The sequence below is a fragment of the Erinaceus europaeus genome, chromosome 3 (assembly GCF_950295315.1).
Source record: "Erinaceus europaeus chromosome 3, mEriEur2.1, whole genome shotgun sequence".
Taxonomy (NCBI): domain Eukaryota; kingdom Metazoa; phylum Chordata; class Mammalia; order Eulipotyphla; family Erinaceidae; genus Erinaceus; species Erinaceus europaeus.
This window is the reverse complement of record NC_080164.1, coordinates 144437873-144455200: the sequence shown is the minus strand read 5'-3', so window position 1 is coordinate 144455200 and position 17328 is coordinate 144437873. Positions and strand designations below refer to the sequence as shown.

General features: G+C 41.0%; 1 protein-coding gene across 1 annotated transcript in view; it reads right to left on the bottom strand.

The window, feature by feature from the left end:
- CHIC2 (cysteine rich hydrophobic domain 2) overlaps positions 1–11199 on the bottom strand; it is a 39595-nt gene extending 28396 nt beyond the window's left edge. The window contains exon 1 of the mRNA XM_007539718.2: positions 10700–11199. Within this exon, the coding sequence (XP_007539780.1) occupies positions 10700–10818 (119 nt within the window). The 5' untranslated portion in view covers positions 10819–11199. The remainder of the gene's footprint in view (positions 1–10699) is intronic.
- Between the last annotated feature and the right edge of the window lie 6129 nt (positions 11200–17328).

The following is a 17328-nucleotide window of genomic DNA, read 5'->3' as shown; positions in this document are numbered from 1 at the left end:
CCAGGTGCGCCACCACCCAATCCCAGGGCTAATTTTTTAAGTTGATAATTTTGTATAGGGATTGTATATGTATGATATTATGAATATTCAAATGACCCTTGGCAGAAAAGAGTGCCCTATGCTGCCCTAAAGAAGTGGAACTGAGGTGAACATTTTTAAAAAAATAATAAGGGCAACAAAAGGGAAAATAAATATCAAAAAAAAGAAATATAAGACTTCACACAACAATTTCAGTGGGGCAATATTAGTAAGAATACATTTGTTAATATAAGGTTAAACACAAATCTTCTTCAATAGCTCTAGCCCTCAGCTTTGGGAAATCTTTACAAAAACTGGTGTTTCTCATACAATATATTCATATACATTCATAGCTTTAAAAGTACCTCTATATGCTGTGTACCAAAAACATTTTTCCCTTTTGCAACTATTGGCTGCAGAGCCTCAAAAATTCAAGTGGTGATACTTGTTCTACTGTACAACCTTAACAATCCAATTTATTATCACACAAAACTTATTGCTACTAACATTCTACCTCTTGAAAAGTAGTAGCTTTATGGCTTTTTATTTATTTTTTTTTATAATAGAAAATAGCCTTCCCTACATAATGTGTTATTTTGCATTCATTACCTTTCCAGAGGTATTCTCTTAAATATTCAAATGCTTTTCAAAAATGGATTCTCCCAGACACTAATATATATTTGAGTCAAGAGCATAACCTAAGCCTAGGGTCCCAGAACATCTGCTGCCAAAGAACCAAGACAACACATTTCAGATAGTTTTCCACTTCCTATCATGCTAATCAGAAATCTGTGTTAATAAATCTTGGACTCAGAGGTGAACATTTTAATACCTTTAAGCTTTGCCTGCAAAGATCATAAAGATGATTGATTATTCATTTGCATAAATTACCAGGAAAGGATAAAACAATCAGGTTAGGCAAAAAAGGTCACTCAGATATTGCACAGCTTTGCCATGGTTCAACCCAAGTTCAAGGTCAGCCCCCACCATACTGAAAAGAGCTTTGGTTCTACGGTCTCTCACACACTCTGCCTGTCTCTAGCAAAAAAATAATAATAGAGACATTGGTGAGGGCTGGGGAAACAGCATAATGGTTATGCAAAAAAACTTTCATGCCTGAGGCTGAGGTCCCCACTTCAACCACCAGCACTACCATAAGCCAGAGCTGAGCAGTGTTCCCGTCTTTCTGTATCTTTCTTGGTATGGCAACTAAATTTGGCCAGTTTTATTGAGGCAGAATTGACATACAACTTATTAGTTCACATAATAATTTATGTGATATAATAACTATTAAAAGTTTAGTTAACAACTATCACCTTACATAGTTTTGTGTGTGTGTGTTTCTTACAATTAGAGGATTCACTCTCTTAGCAACTCTTAAAACACACAATAAAGCACTTAAGGTAGCTGGCAACGAAGAATCCCTTGAGATTCTATAGGGAAGAGCTGGCAGGTCACAGGTTCCTAACTTAACTATTAGTGAAAATGAACAAAGGAATCAAATGAATGAGGTCGGTTATGTGAAGGTATTAAGAAATGGTAGCAAATGGGAAAGTGTGTGTGTGCACACGTGTGTTTGTGTGTGTATGTGGAGTCATGAGTCAAATTCAGCTGACTACTGTCAAAGGAGAATGATCATATGAGATTCATTATCCAAGAGGAATGAAAAAACCAAATTTCTATGTAAAATTTCTCATATTTAAATACTGTGTAGCTGGGCTCTGGGCGGTGGTGCATTTGGTTAAGTGCACGTGTGAGGACCCAGGTTTGACCTCCTATTCCCCACTTGCATAGAAGAAGCTTCACAAGTGGTGAAGCAGGTCTGCAGGTCTCTCTTTCTCTTTTCCTTTCTATCTCCACCTCTCAATTTGTATCTGTCCTATCAAATAAAAATAAACAAAAATAAAGACTATTTCACCATTTATGAAATATCCCCCCTGCTGGTGGAGACTGGGAACTTGAACCCAGGTCTTTGTGAACTGTAACATGTGCACTGAGCCAGGTGCACCACCACCCAGCCCCCCCACTGTTCTTTTAAATCTTCAAAAATATTGTCATGTTTTCCATAAGTTCTTTTTATAGATGAAAAATCTGACACATAAGAGACAAATAATCTGCATTTCATGACTAATATGTCGAAGTAAGGCTAGTGTCTTACCATCCTGAATCCAAGTTCAGGGCAATTTCTACTACAGGCCAATGTCTCTAACTTATTCTGCAAGCATAGAAAATGTTTATTCCCTTGAACTAGAAACTCTACGTTGAGAAAATATTTGAGAAAAAGCATTTTCCCATCAAAGAGGTGTTAAAAAAAAAAAAAACTAATATTGGGAATCAGGAGATAGTTAAGTGGGTTAAACGTAGGTGGTGTAAAGACGGGCGTAAAGATCCCTGTTCCATCCCCTGGCTCCCCACCTGCAGGAGAGTCGCTTCACAGGCGGTGAAGCAGGTCTGCAGGTGTCTGTCTTTCTCTTCCCTTTTCTGTCTTTCCCTCCTCTCTCCATTTCTCTCTGTCCTATTAAACAACGATGACATCAATAACAACAACAATAGTAACTATAGCAATAAAAACAAGGGCAACAAAAAGGAAATAAATATTTTAAAATAAAAAACTAATATGTAATAAATGTTAATTTTTTCACAGGATTTGGAAAAAAAATTGTTGTTACTTTTGTATCTAAAAATCAACCAATCTGTCTCTCATATACCTGTAGATAGATATATATTATTTTGTTGTATTTGTAAAGATAAATAGAACAAATTATATTACATTCGTTGCTTTAGCTCAATAAAACAAGCAATTAAGCAAGAACCCTTCCTTCCTTTTAATGTTTTGTTTTTTACCAGAGCACTCCTCAGCTCTGGCTTATGGTGGTGCTGTGGTGCGGGGGACTGAACCTGGGACTTCAGAGCCTCAGGCACAAGAGTCTATTTGCATAATTATGCTATCTACCCCCCCTCCCCCCCCCCGCCCTAGTTATCTTTTTTTGAAGACTTACTTATTTTCATGAAAGAGCAAGCCAGGGATCAAATGTGGGGCCCCTAATATTTCAGTCATGCAAATTTGATGCTTTAGCCCTCAGGTATCTCTTCAGTCCTGGGTTGAAACCTTAACAATGCATTTACAAAATGTGTCACTTTGAGTAAATTAGTTACCTTTTCTGTTTCCCTATCTATATGCCAGCTACAGTAACAGTGCCTAACAGTGCCTATTTCATGAACTCATACATATAAAGTACCAATAGGACATAACATAAGCCCTGTAAGCAGTAGTTGCTTTTATTATTGTAATAGCACATAAATGACTGCTGTGTTTTATTATCATTATCCTCCTAAACTAGGCAATACTATCAGTAAATATCTATTCTGAAAAGTTTGATAAATTAGAGAGTTCCAGATATCAATGACTTCACTGTTTAGTGAACAGGTTAGTCAATGACCAAACTGACTGATATTAACTGTCAAAGATTTCCAACTTTTAGCCAAAGTCAGGGGGAGGTATGGAGAAAATAAGATACACAGAGAGCTAGTAGGTTCATGACTGTCAGCCCACACAGGTAAGACAAAAGTCAGAAAGTACCTAAAAAATTAGCCAGAGAGGTAGCTCAATAGTAGAATGCAAGACTTGGATGCACAAAACCTTCAGAGTCCAATACCAGACAAGGAATATACCAGAGTGGTGCGCAGGTGTCTTTTTCGCTCATGGAAAAAAATATATATTTTTATTGCATATGATAAAGTAGGCACCTTTCTAGTGATCTATATTGCAGACCCAAAATAAATAAATATTTAAAAATCTACATTGCAGACCCAAAATAAATATCCTTAAAATAAAGCACATGCAAAAAAAAAAAAGTCATATGATAAAGATGGAAGAGCAATAAATGGAGATAGAATATCTCTATTCCAGGGAGTCTGCAGGTGTCTATCTTTCTCTCTCCCTCTCTGTCTTCCCCTCCTCTCTCCATTTCTCTCTGTCCTATCCAACAACGAGGACATCAATAATAACTACAATAATAAAACAACAAGAGCAACAAAAGGGAATAAATAAATAAATAAATATTAAAAAAAGAATATCTCTATTCCAATACTCACTCAGATACTGACTAAGTAAGTGGATTCATAGTGCAGGCAATAACCCCGGAGGCAAAAATAAATTAAATAAACAAACCTTAGCAAAACAAATTGGTACTGTAGTAGGATTCAAATTAGAAGTCAAAAATGATGCTCTCTGAAATGCCCCAAGTTTGGTTCTGATAGAGGAAGCTATCATGTAAGGCAAGAACAAATAATGTAAGATATAATAATAGATTAGTTAGAAACACTAGTCTAAAACTATTTTTAAATTCTCATTTTTTAGGTTCATACATCCTTCTGTGTTCTCATCATTGTGAAAAAAAAACAAAGAACTTCAACAAATAGTCATCATATTTTGCACAGATTTATTCTAAAGATACAGAACTCCAAAATGTTAAAATACTAACCAGCTTGTCCAACATTACCTAACAAATTAGTCATTTTCCCTCATCATCATTAAATAATAAGAAACCACACATTACAGGAAGTCTGCTTTTAATTTACAGGTGAGCTCAACCTTTTAAAATTGTATGTACATAAAGATTATGCAATAGTGAGGGCAAGTCACTTCCTCCCCCTTGCTTCAAATACACTTTTCCTCAAAACATGCTTCATACAAGCCTTCTCCCTACTGGAGCTGCCACCTTATTCTATAAAAATTATCCTTATGATAGTAATCCAAAACTTAAGAAGAATCTGGAATTTATTTAATATAAATTTAATTTATATTAAAATTTTACATTTTATATTAAAAAATCACACTAAAGCAAACTTAGTTTAGGTAAATTCTACATTCTGGGGCTGGGTAGTGGTGCATCTGATAGAGCATACACACTACAATGTACAAGGAACCAGATTCAAGCCCCAGTCCTCACCTCCAGAGGAGAAACTTCACAAGTGGTGAAGCAGTGTTGCAGATGTCTCTCTTTTCCCTCTCCTCTATCTCCATTCAAAATAAATAAAGTTTTAAATTTTTTTTAAAAAGATAAATCATACATTTTAAATTCTTATGTCCCAAAACTAACTTATGCTCCAAAACTAACACCTGCCCATTTAATAGAAAATGGTAACAATTTCTTGCACTACCATAACATATACCAAATCATGCCATATGAGAATAAAGTGATTTCTAAAATAAAGTAAAATACTGAGCCAGGCAGTGATGCACCCAGTAGAGTGTTCATGCTACCATGAAGAAAGATCAGGGTTTGAGCCCCAGGTTCCCATTTAGGGGCTCTCGTGATGTGACATCTTTCCTTTTGCCTCGCTGAATTGGAAGGAAAAAAAAAAACTGAAACCAGGATTGGTGTAACTGCATGCATCATGCCCTAACTCCAGGAGAAAAAAAAGAAAAAAAGAAGAAAACACTACTCAAAAGTTATTATCTGGGAAAATATACATCTAGATGGACTTACCTAGACTTCATATTGATCTAGATTCCATTTTCATTAGGATTTGTTTTCAAAAAATGGTATGGAGGAGGCTGGGTGGTGGCACACAAGGTTGAGTGTACAAGGACCCAGGTTCAAGCCCCCCATCGTCACCTGCAGGGGGAAAGTTTCACAAGTGGTGAAGCAGGACTGCAGGTATCTCTCTGTCTCTCTTCCTCTATATCACTCCTTTATCCTCTTGATTTCTGGCTATTCTCTATCCAATAAATAAAGATAAAAATTTTTTAAATGGTATGGAAAGACTGCTCTGAATACCTTCTCAGTTTAGAGAGAGAGAGAGAGAGAGAGAGAAGTGGGACAGAGCAGAGGGCAGGGACAGTAGGTGTTAGATAAGCTTAATCAGTATTACTGAGTTGAAGACAAGAAAAACCTAGCACTCTCAGTAGTTACAGAAATGAATGAACCCCCAACTTCAAAACCCTTCGTAAGTGCTACCTAAGCCACTCACTGCATAGTATGTCAGTGAGTTATGCATAAGTCATGTAAAAAACGTTTTGTATTTTTTTAAAAAAAAGTTTTGTATTACTATATTTACCTAGGTAACTACAAAAATAGGTCTAGATTTTTTTTCAGTACAGAAAAATTCTTAATTTTCATTGAAATAACTTAGTCCCATACAAATTGTTTAGAAATGGAAAAATAAAACTGAAGTGAATCACTATTGGCTTTGAAAATGACAAAGGAACTCAGCCAGCCAGGTAAGCCTACCCCTGGCAGAGCAAGATGAGTGACCCTCTTCCCATCAAGTATGGGGGACGGGGGACCTTCCAGGAAGCCCCATGACCACCACCAGACCTCCCCTTATGGTAGCTTGACTACACAAGATGGGGTGGTTGGTTAAGAGTTCTGGGGATCTGAGATAATATTCATATACCCTAAAATGAGTGATAATGGAATGAACAAATCAGCAAGTTACTTCCACAGTCCCAATACTGACAAACAACTAATTCCCCAACTTAGTCACCAACCCATGACATTTTCTGACTGAGAGAGATGGAGGGAGGGAATGAAAAAGAATGGAAAGGAAGAAAGGAAGGAAGGAAGGAACGAAGGAAGGAAGGGAGGGAGGGAGGGAAAGAAAATGATAGTTTGAATTTTTAGTACCATCTTTCCTCCTGTAATTCTGAAAGTAAAACTGTGTGGTGAACAATTATTAAAAGCTAATATTTGAACAACATAAGGGACCCCCTTGGGGGGCCCTATAGGACCTTGCCCTCAATGTGGATAAACAATGGTAGAGAATGTTCCATCCTCCAAAGGGGGGTTGGATAACATACTTTATCTACCACCTGAAGATGGGTTCTGAATGTTCCTACTCATGACCACAGAAGGCGAGTTCAGACCTACACGAATGTAGAGGTTACATAGGCTCCTATGCTGAATGTGGGCCCCAGATCAAATCGATGGGGTTTACAGCCAACAATAGTTACACACTTTTCCCATATTTGGAAGCTACTCTCTTTCCTGATCCAGCTTCTGAGCCTTTATCCAGCCATGACATTATCTCCCCAGACAACTACTTGGGTCCACCTGCATATCAGATGTTAGGCTCAGGTAAAAACTAATAAAGTCATGGGCACTTTGGAATGTATCTAAAATAGACCTACTAGCTATTTCCAAAACAGAGACCCCAGATCTTCATCTGCAATATCCCAGCCTTTAGGTTCATGATTAGTCAGCAATTTGTATGGCTTTATATGTTAACTCTTTTTCAGCCACCAGGTTCCAGATAGCTACCACGATGCCAACCTGACTTCCCTGGGCAGATGACCCCACCAGTGTGTCCTGGAGCCCCACCTCTCCAAACCCCTGCCCCACTAGGGAGAGAGAGAGACAGGTGGGAGTATGGATTGACCTGTCAACACCCATGTTCAGCGGGGAAGCAATTACAGAAGCCAGACCTTCCACCTTCTGCAACCCACAATGACCCTGGGTCCATACTGCCAGAAGGATAAAGAATAGGAAAGCTATCAAGAGAGGGGATGTCATACGGAGTTCTGGTCATGGGACTTGTACCCCTCTTATCCTATGGTCTTGTCAGTGTTTCCATTTTATAAACAAATTCTTTTAAAAAGCTAATATTTGGGGGCCAGGTGGTGGCACACCTGGTTGAGCACACGTTACAGTGCACAAGGACCCAGGTTCGAGCCCCCAGTCCCCACCTGCAGGGGGAAAGCTTTGCAAGTGGTGAAGCAGTGTTGCAGGTGTCTCTCTGTCTCTAACCCTCTCTATCCCTCCCTCCCCTTTAGATTTCTAACTGTCTCTATCCAATAAATTAATTAAAAATTTAAAAAGCTAGTATTTACTGAGGGTAGTACCACATAATGTGGCAAATTCCTTGATGTATTATGTAATTAAACACTGTGTGTGTGTGTATGTGTGTGTGAGAGAGAGAGAGAAAGAGAGAGAGGTCAGAGTACCACTTCATCCCATGCAGCACTGGGGATTGAACCAGGAACCTCAGCAATGCAAATCCTATGCTCTACCAGCTGAGTCATATCCCGGGTCGAATCCTCAATAATCTTAAAAGTTAAGAGACTATAACTACCCCTATCTTAACAGAAGAGGCACAGATAATTTACACAAGTGGCACAGAGTAAATCTGAGTCTGGAATTTAGGACTAAAATAAGCAGGGGAGAGAGAGAAGTGGTTAAGAAATATCATAGAAATATTAACAACTAATGCAGAAAGATATACTGTTTACAAACTGGCATATAGTTGCTCCTTATATGATGGACAGTGGTTCTCAATGCATCAGAATCACCTGTAGGGCTTAAAATGCCATCATACTGGGGACCCTCACTCAAATCACTTCAACTGGCCTGAGTGAAGCAAAAGCAAGGTTTTTTGTTTTTGTTTTTCTGCTCCAAAAGAATAATTTCCTTATTTAATGACAGAGAGCACACACACAAAGCACTACTTGGCCATACCCCTGGGATCCTTATGTACCAAGGACTGACAGGCCCTCATGCAAGTGCGGCATGCGCTCTACTCACTGAGCCACCTGTGGGGGGAAAGGTTTCAAGTGTTCCCCAGTGATTCTAACATGCAGCTAAGATGAAGAAGCACTAATGATTCTGTTAACCTAAGTAGCTAACTGCAATCAAATCTGCTGATCACCTATTTGGTTCTGAGCATTGCACTTACTGTATTTTCCATTCACCCAACAAAGTGCCCAACTTCACTTTTTTAAACAAAGTAAACATTACAACCATAGCAACACCTTTTTAAATAGCAAAAGTTCCCAGGCTTTCTCTAACATGAGAAATAGAAAAGATGGATAGTGTAAAGGAATTTGGGAATCTTTTCTTAACTTTAAAGCTAAGGTTAAAAGGCCCAAAGAGGGGAGTCAGCGGTAGCTCAGCGGGTTAAGTGCACATAGTGCAAAGCGCAAGGACCAGCGTAAGGATCCCAGTTCAAGCCCCTGGCTCCCCACCTGCAGGGGAGTCACTTCACAAGCTGTGAAGCAGGTCTGCAGGTGTCTATCTTTCTCTCCCCCTCTGTCTTCCCCTCCTCTCTCCATTTCTCTCTATCCTATCCAACAACAATGACATCAATAATAACTAAAATAAAACAACAAGGACAACAAAAGGGAATAAATAAATATTTAAAAAAGGTTCAAAGAGTTAAACCAACAATGGCAGTCTGTGACACTAAAAAATTTTCAAGTTATATGTTAAATATAAATTCAATATCCATGATATTTTCTTATATCTCTTAATACTGATGATGGCAGATTTTTTTTTAAAAAATCACTTAGTATCGTTATTGTGGCAATAAATTCCACTGTCTTCCAATGGCACTGTGATAGCAATTATGCAGTGTTTGTTACTCTGTTAAATCACCTGAATATAGACTAACAGGTGCTAAAGAAAGCAAAGCATTACATAAGCATACTCTGACAACAATATGGCCAGTCTTTTGTATTGAGAAATGCAAGGATTCTGCTGACAATCTTATTTTTGAAGACTTACTGTTTCACTAAAAGTTACTCACTGCGCATTCCAGTCACCCTGTCTGAAAATAAAATAAAAACTGTTCCACAATCTCAAAACTGAGAACATTTCTATTTTACTAAAAAGGAAATGTGTGACCATCTCTGACAAACTAAGTCTGATCTGCATTTTGAACAAGAGATCTAAAGGGGTGACGAATAATAAAATAATGAATACTTCATGCTGTACAATACTCGGGGCTTTTCAAAGAAACATTACAAAACTTCCTGCTTTCGGACAGCTCATTATTTGGTTCAAGTTTTCACAATCCTTTATTAGTCATGACCTTTCTGAAAGCTCTCATTCCTTGTTGTTTGAATAACACTGGACTTTTCAATCGGACTCACAGGAACTCTGATCAGATGAAGCCATCTCAGAGTTCATGCTCATGGAGTGACTTAAGATTACAGAAATCTTTCAGCAGCCAGATCAGAGTGTGTACATCACACAGAATTTTTTCTTTATTGCTAACATGTATCCTTCTGCATATCTTAAATATATGATCAGCGCCACAATTGTTTCTCATATTCGGTTACAGGAGTTGGCATTGGCTCCGTAGAAATGGTCTCTGCAAGAAACTGGGGAAGACCTGTGGGTATGTGTGAGAAATACACAACAGTGAACCTCAGTACTGACTGCCTCTGGGGTCTCCAAAGGCCCAGATCTGGCCTCTGAGCCATATGTCACTAGGCTCAAAGGCACTAGGCTCAAAAGCAAAGGCAAGGAAAGAGCCCACAGAGCAAGTGGAGGAGGAAAAAAAAACAGGGGGAGGCACCTCTTTATTCCACCTTGAAACTGGCCTGGCGATGATCCTGGGGCGGTGGGGGGGGGGGAGGTAGATCCTTAAGAAAAAGCCCTGCCTCGACGGGGAGAAGGGTTCCATCACCTCGCCAGGTCCCAAGCGGCCTGCTGAATGGGGTGTGAAGCGGACAAGGGCAGTGTTTGCTCCCGAGAAACGAAACAAATGAAAATAAAACAAGTTCTCACTTCCTGGTCGGCCACTCTGCTTCAGAGCCCCCCCCCCCCCAACACACACTCACTCACGAACATCCCAGACAGACGGCAGGAAAAGCGGGCTCCCGAGGAGAACGTGGGGGTCCACCCAACCGTACACCCCGTCCTCGCCTTGTCCCCCCACCCCCACTGCCGGGCCTTACACGGTGACATGCCCGGAGCCGCGGACCACCACCGGGTCCGGCGAGTACTTGAGCAGCTGCTCCTCCAGGGCCCGCTCCTCGTCCTCCTCCTCCTCGTAGATCTCGTCGAAATCAGCCATCCTGAGCCTCCGAGGCCCCCGGCCCAAAGGGGGCCTGACTCCAGGGGCTTGAAGCCGGGGTGCGGGCAGGCGAGGCGGCGGAGGCTTTAGGGGAGTCGCTGACGCGGGTTCAGAGGCCGCGGAGTTCGCTTTCGGCTGTCCGCGCTCCGGCTACACCGGAGATGAGGTTCCAGCCGCCGCCGCCATTACGGTCCGCAATAACAACAACACAATGTCAACATCCGCCCGAGGGCCCACACCTCCACGAGCAGAGCACCGCCACCGCCACCGCCGCCGCCGCAGCAGCAACTCAGGCAACCACAGCAACAGCCGGAGCCACCCGCTGCGGGAGCAGCCGGCTACGACATCGCGAGACTTCCCGGGAGTGCGGGCGGGCGCGTGGGCGCGCGAGCTAGAGGGCGGGCGCGCGCACGTGGGGCCTAGCGCGCTCCCAGGCCGCCTTCCTTTTTACCTCCGATCTCACCAACCGACCAGGCCTGGGGCGCGCGCTCCCGACGGCGCGGCCCCGCCCTCCATCAACTAGGTCGCGGACCCGCAAGGAGCTGGCTCTGCGGACAAGAGAGATGGTCCAGAGAATGGGGCTTTGGGACTCAGCCGAGGCATAATATCAATAGTTTCCCAAAGTAATCTCTAACCTAAGCAACTAGGGGGGGGGGGGGAAGTACCCTGGTTTGAATACAGAATGCACCGTGCGTGTGGTTCCAGTTTATCAGAATCCTATCTCGTTTGTCTTCAGTTTTTTTAAGTCCGTGATGAGAACCAGTCTATCCATTACCGACCTGAAGAGTCCAACAGCAAACATTTTTATCCACTACCGTGCAGGATTTTTCAAAACTTTTCAACATTAAAATATCTTGCCCTGTCATGCCTTTAAATATATGTATATATACCTCGATGTGTGAAACAACAGATTGTGTGTGTGTGTGTGTGTTTTCACCGATGAGAGCACTTCATCTTTGCCTTAAGCCCGTTCAGGGGATTGAACCTGGGGACTTGGGATCTTCAGGCGTGAAAGTCTCTTGAGGTAACCATTATGCTGGCTCTCACCCCCCCCCCCAAGAAGAAGGAGAAGACAAGGAAGAAGAAGGAGAAGAAGATGAAGGAGAAGAAGATGATGAAGGAGGAAGAGGAAGATGATGATTCTAACAGAAAAACTTGCTGTGGTCATACCAAGAAACAAAACTGACAAATTTCTGGGCTTCAGTTTAGAAGAGGCAGCCTTAGCTGCAAGTCTCTCAACTATAACCTGTTTTCTTCCATTAAAATCTCAGGGACTCGTCAGAAACAGAAGGATGAATATGGGATGATCTCACTCTCAGGCAGAAGTTGTAAAACAAGATCAGAAGAGAAAACACAAGTAGAACCTGAACTGGAATTGGCGTATTGCACCAAAGTAAAAGACTCTGGGGTGGGAGGGTGGAGAGAATACAGATCCAAGAAGGATGACAGAGGACCTAGTGGGGGCTGTATTGTTATATGGAAAAAAGAGAAATGTTATGCATGTACAAAATATTGTATTTACTGTTGGAATGCAAAACATTAATTCCCTAATAAAGGAAGGAAAAAAATCTCAGGGACTCCCTTTCTCACGAAAGGGAAGGGGAGCAAGCTCCTGGACAGTGGGGTCCTAAGGGAGTCCTGGACAATAAGTTTGTACTGTGGGGAGAGAAGAAGACAGTCATACTGGATACTTTGGCCCTGATGAGACGATTCTCCAAATACAGCATTTCATTTCCGGTGCGTTTTTTCAAAAATTTTTTAACTGTATTTATTTATTGAATAGAGACAGTCAGAAATCAAGAGGGGGAGGGAGTCCGGCAGTAGCACAGTGGGTTAAGCGCACATGGTGTGAAGCGCAAGGACCAGCTTAAGGGTTTGAGCCCCAGCTCCCCACCTCAGGGGAGTCCCTTCACAGGTGGTGAAGCAGGTCTGCCCATGTCTATCTTTCTCTCCCCCTCTCTTTCTTCCCCTCCTCTCTCCATTTCTCTCTGTCCTATCTAACAACGATGACATCAGTAACAACTACAACAATAAAACAAGGGCAACAAAAGGGAAAATAAAAAAAAAATATATATATATATATATATGAAAAGAAATCAAGAGGGAAGGGGGAGATAGAAAGGAAGAGAGACACAGTGGGCATTGTATTGTTATGTGGAAAACTGGGAGATGTTAAGCATGTACAAATTATTGTTTTTATTGTTGAGTGTAAAACATTAATACCCAATAAAAAATTTTTTAAAAAGAAAGAAAGGGAGCCTGGTGGTGGCATATCTGGTTGAGCGCACATGCTACAATGCGCAAGGATCTATGTTCAAACTCAAGCTTTGCAAGTGGTGAAGCAGGACTGCAGGTGTCTCTCTGTCTGTCTCCCCTTGTCCATTTCTAATGGTCTCTATCCAGTAAATAAAGATAACTAAAAAAGATTTTTTAAAAAAGAAAGGAAGAGAGAAAGAAAGATACCTGCAGCCATACTTCACCACTTGTGAAGCATCTCCCCTGCAGGTAGGGACTGAGGGCTAGAACCTGTATCCTTGTGCATTTGAACATGAACACCAACACCCAGCCAGGCATTTCATTTCCAATGGGACAATATTTACTTTAAGAAAGTGGTAAGGAGGTTAATGAGGACAGCAAGAACTGCCAAACAATCCCCTTTGGAAATGTTTGAATGAAAAGTGCATAGTTAGCCAAGAAAAGATAAAAAAAAAAAATACAATAAATACAATAGACTTACTGTATACCACCCCAGAGGATATTTATTCATTTATTCATCCAGTAAATATTTACTGAGCAGCAACTATGTGGCAGGCAGTGTGTGTGTGTGTGTGTGTGTGTGTGTGTGTGTGTGGCAGGGAGGGAGGGGGGGAGTATGGGATACCTTCTAATTGCTTACATTAACAAAATTGAAATTCTGATGTCAAATGTTTCCAGAAAGGCATTCAGAAGGTGCTGTGGAGCACACAGGCACAGCTTGGCTTGGTGATGAACAAGAGGTCTGGAGCCTGACATCCTGACTTTGAATCTTCTCTCTGCCACTTACTATGTGACTCTGGAAGAGTCATTTAACAGCTCTGATACCCATATGTAATGGAAATGACAACAGTAATAATTCCTATCCCAGTTAGCTCCTTAGACTTAGTATATGGAAAAAGCCTGGCACACAGTAAACATGGGGTGGTAATATGGAACCTCTATAGTCCTACACTGATCATCAGCTCTGAGGATCTCTACTTTTTTTTTCACATTATATAATAAGAGAGAGAGAGAGAGAGCCTGTGTGTGTGTTCACTAAGTGGGCCTGGGAGGTCGTTCAACTGTAGAGTGCATGCCATATGTGTACCCCTAGGTTTAGTCCCTAACACATCCTCCTCCCCTCTTCCTCTTTTTCCTCTTCCTCTTTCTCCTCGTCATCATCACAGGCAAGGCTGTGAAATATCCAGCTGATCACACCTGTGACAGTATGCAAGGACCAGGATTCAAGGCCCCGGGCCCCACCTGCAGGGAAATAAAGCTTCATGAACAGTTGAAGTAGTGCTGCCAGTGCCTCTTTCTCTGTCAGTTTCTCTCTGTCCCTATCCAATAAATGAATAAATAACTTTTTTAAAACAGTAGTAACAGCAGTCACCAAAAATCTGTTGAGGGAACCAAAGAAGATGTAATGTATTTCTTGGTTACAAAAATGCTATGTCATTTTCTCACTGCTTTCTAACAGTATAATATAGGACTTCAGGCTCCTGAATTCTGGATTTAGTAGGAGCCAGAAAGTCAGTTACTACCATTAATTAAAAAAAATAAAACAAAGGAAGTCGGGCAGTAGTGCAGCAGGTTAAGCACAGGTGGAGCAAAGCACAAGGACCGGCATAAGGATTCCGGTCCCAACCCCCGGGTCCCTCACCTGCAGGGGTGGTGAAGCAGGTCTGCAGGTGTCTTTCTCTCCCCCTCTCTGTCTTCCTCTCCTCTCTCTAGTTCTCTCTGTCCTATCCAACAACAACAATAATCATAACTACAACAATAAAATAACAAGGGCAACAAAAGGGAATAAATAATAAATAAATATTTTAAATAATAGTAAAATAAAATTAAAAAGGGCTTCAAAAGGGAGGGTGAGAAAGGAAACACATGGCAGGAAGGTCACTATGTTCTAGACTTGGCTCCCCACCAGTGAACTGTGAGTGGTATTTTATCTTTTGGTAGAAACTGGACAAGATAATGGGGCTGGTGCCCCAGAGTATCAAGTCCTCACATAACTGACAATGCCTGATAGAGGAAGTCTTGCACAGCACCTTAAATCTACAGTAGCTTCTACATTTCTTGATTCAGAGAAAGAGCTCAAAATTCTCTGAGTTGAAGTATATTGTTCCTACTGTTATTTCCAGAGTATTGTGAGTTAATCAGGCATCTGAGGACAGTGAAAACTTCAGCCTTATCTTAACACCGATTCGATGTGGGACAAATGTTCTTATTCTAAGATCTATTCAACAGAGTGATCTCTGTAACTCCCACTGCCTTGGTATAAGGTAGAGACTGCCTTATTTTTGCTCTTCCTATTTTGGTTTTCTTGTTCCTGCTCTGAAAAATGTGTCAGAACCAGCAAAAGGGTGTGGACCCTGGAAGTGAGGCCCAAAGGGTGAGGAAACATGAATCAAACACTTCCTTGCTGATCTATTTACATCATAATCCCAAACTTTACTCCTGAATGAAGTTCCAGTATCCATACTCTTCTTTGGAGAAGACCCTCAACCCCTTCACCCCTTTCTGAGTTTACTTGTTCAGATACTCTCCTACTTTCTGCCATATAGATCCTTCTTCTTTTAATTTTCCTTTACATTCTTGTCTCAGACACTTTCATACTTACCTTCACATCAAATAACTCCAAATCAAACATAAAAATGCCTCAGAAGGATGACAAGGCAATGAACCTTCAGTGTTTTTAAGGTAAATATCACTAGACCTGAAAACTCCTCAAGTTCTGTCGCTGCCTCTCTGAGTGACCTAGTAATTGGATTGTAGTCCACACCAACAGCCATAGACTATGTTGATGTTGTAAACGACGTCCAATTAAAATTACTTATCAAGGCAAAAAGAAAAAAAAAAGGAGTTGAAGCAAGATATTTATTCTTTTGCAAAAGGGTATGTTGTCAACAACGGCCGTCAGGCGGCAACTCGCCCCCCCTCCTCAGCCTTTTCCCATTTTTATAACTGATGCAGAACTGTCTCCTCCACCTCTGGGCAGGGCTTCAGAGCTCACAACCTCCATTGCCTAAATAAGGATGGAGGAAGAGAGTCCGAGGGTCTCTGCTGGAGGATTAGCAAGCACTGCAAAAAGCTGACCTAAAGAATACAAAACTGGGAGTTGGTGGTAGCGCAGCTGGTTAAGCGAACATAGTGCAAAGCGCAAGGATCCCAGTTTGAGACGCTGGCTCCCCACCTGCAGGGGAGTCGCTTCACAGGCGGTAAACCAGGTCTGCAGGTGTCTATCTTTCTCTCTCCCTCTCTGTCTTCCCCTCTTCTCTCCATTTCTCTCTGTTCTAGCCAACAAGGGTGGCATCAATAACAACAATAATAACTACAACAATAAAGCAGCAAGGGCAACAAAAGGGAATAAATAAATACATATTAAAAAAAGAGAATACAAAACTATTGGCCACAGGTCATCATAGATAACAAGTTATAAAAAGAATTTTTGTACTAAACAGTTGTTCTATTCATGTTCCTTTGAAGAGAAGAACTAACCATCTCTCACACTGATAATATGTGCCTTTGTAATGATGTGATGAAAATGTCACTTTTTATCTTTCTGGTATTGCTCTCCAAAACCTAGACGCCCATTCTAATTATGAGAAAAATAGGAGACTTCCTCCAAAATACATCAATGTCACTCCTCAGGATTGTCAAAGTCGTCAAAAATAACAAAAGGGAGAAACTGTCATAGCCATGCAGATCCTACAGAGAAATGACAACTAAATGTAAATTAGTATCCTAGATAAGATTTTGAAACAGAAAAAGGAAATCAGCAAAAACTGGAAAAAAAAATGGGGGGGTTCAGGGTAGCAGGCCTTGGTGTACCCAGTTGAGCACTTGTGCTATAGTGCGCAAGGATCCAAGTTCAAGCCTCTTGTCCCAACTGTAGGGGTGAGGGGGCTTCACAAGAGGTGTTGCAGGTGTCTTTCTTTCTCTCTCCCTATCTCCCTCATCCCAGTTTCTTTCTGTCATCATCCAATAAACAAATAGTTTTAAAAAAAACCTAAAACCAGACAAAAAATAAATAAATCTGAATGAACTATTAAGTTTTAGTTAATAATATTATCAAGATTAGCTCATTAATTTAAGCAAAAATATGTTAATAATAAAGGAAGCCATGTGCAGGATTATAGGGAATTCTTTGTATTATTGTCTCAATTTTTTCTATAAATCAAAAATTATTCTTAAAAATAAAAGTCTAGGGAGTCGGGTGGTAGCGCAGCAGGTTAAGTGCAGGTGGCACAAAGAGCAAGGACCGGCGTGAGG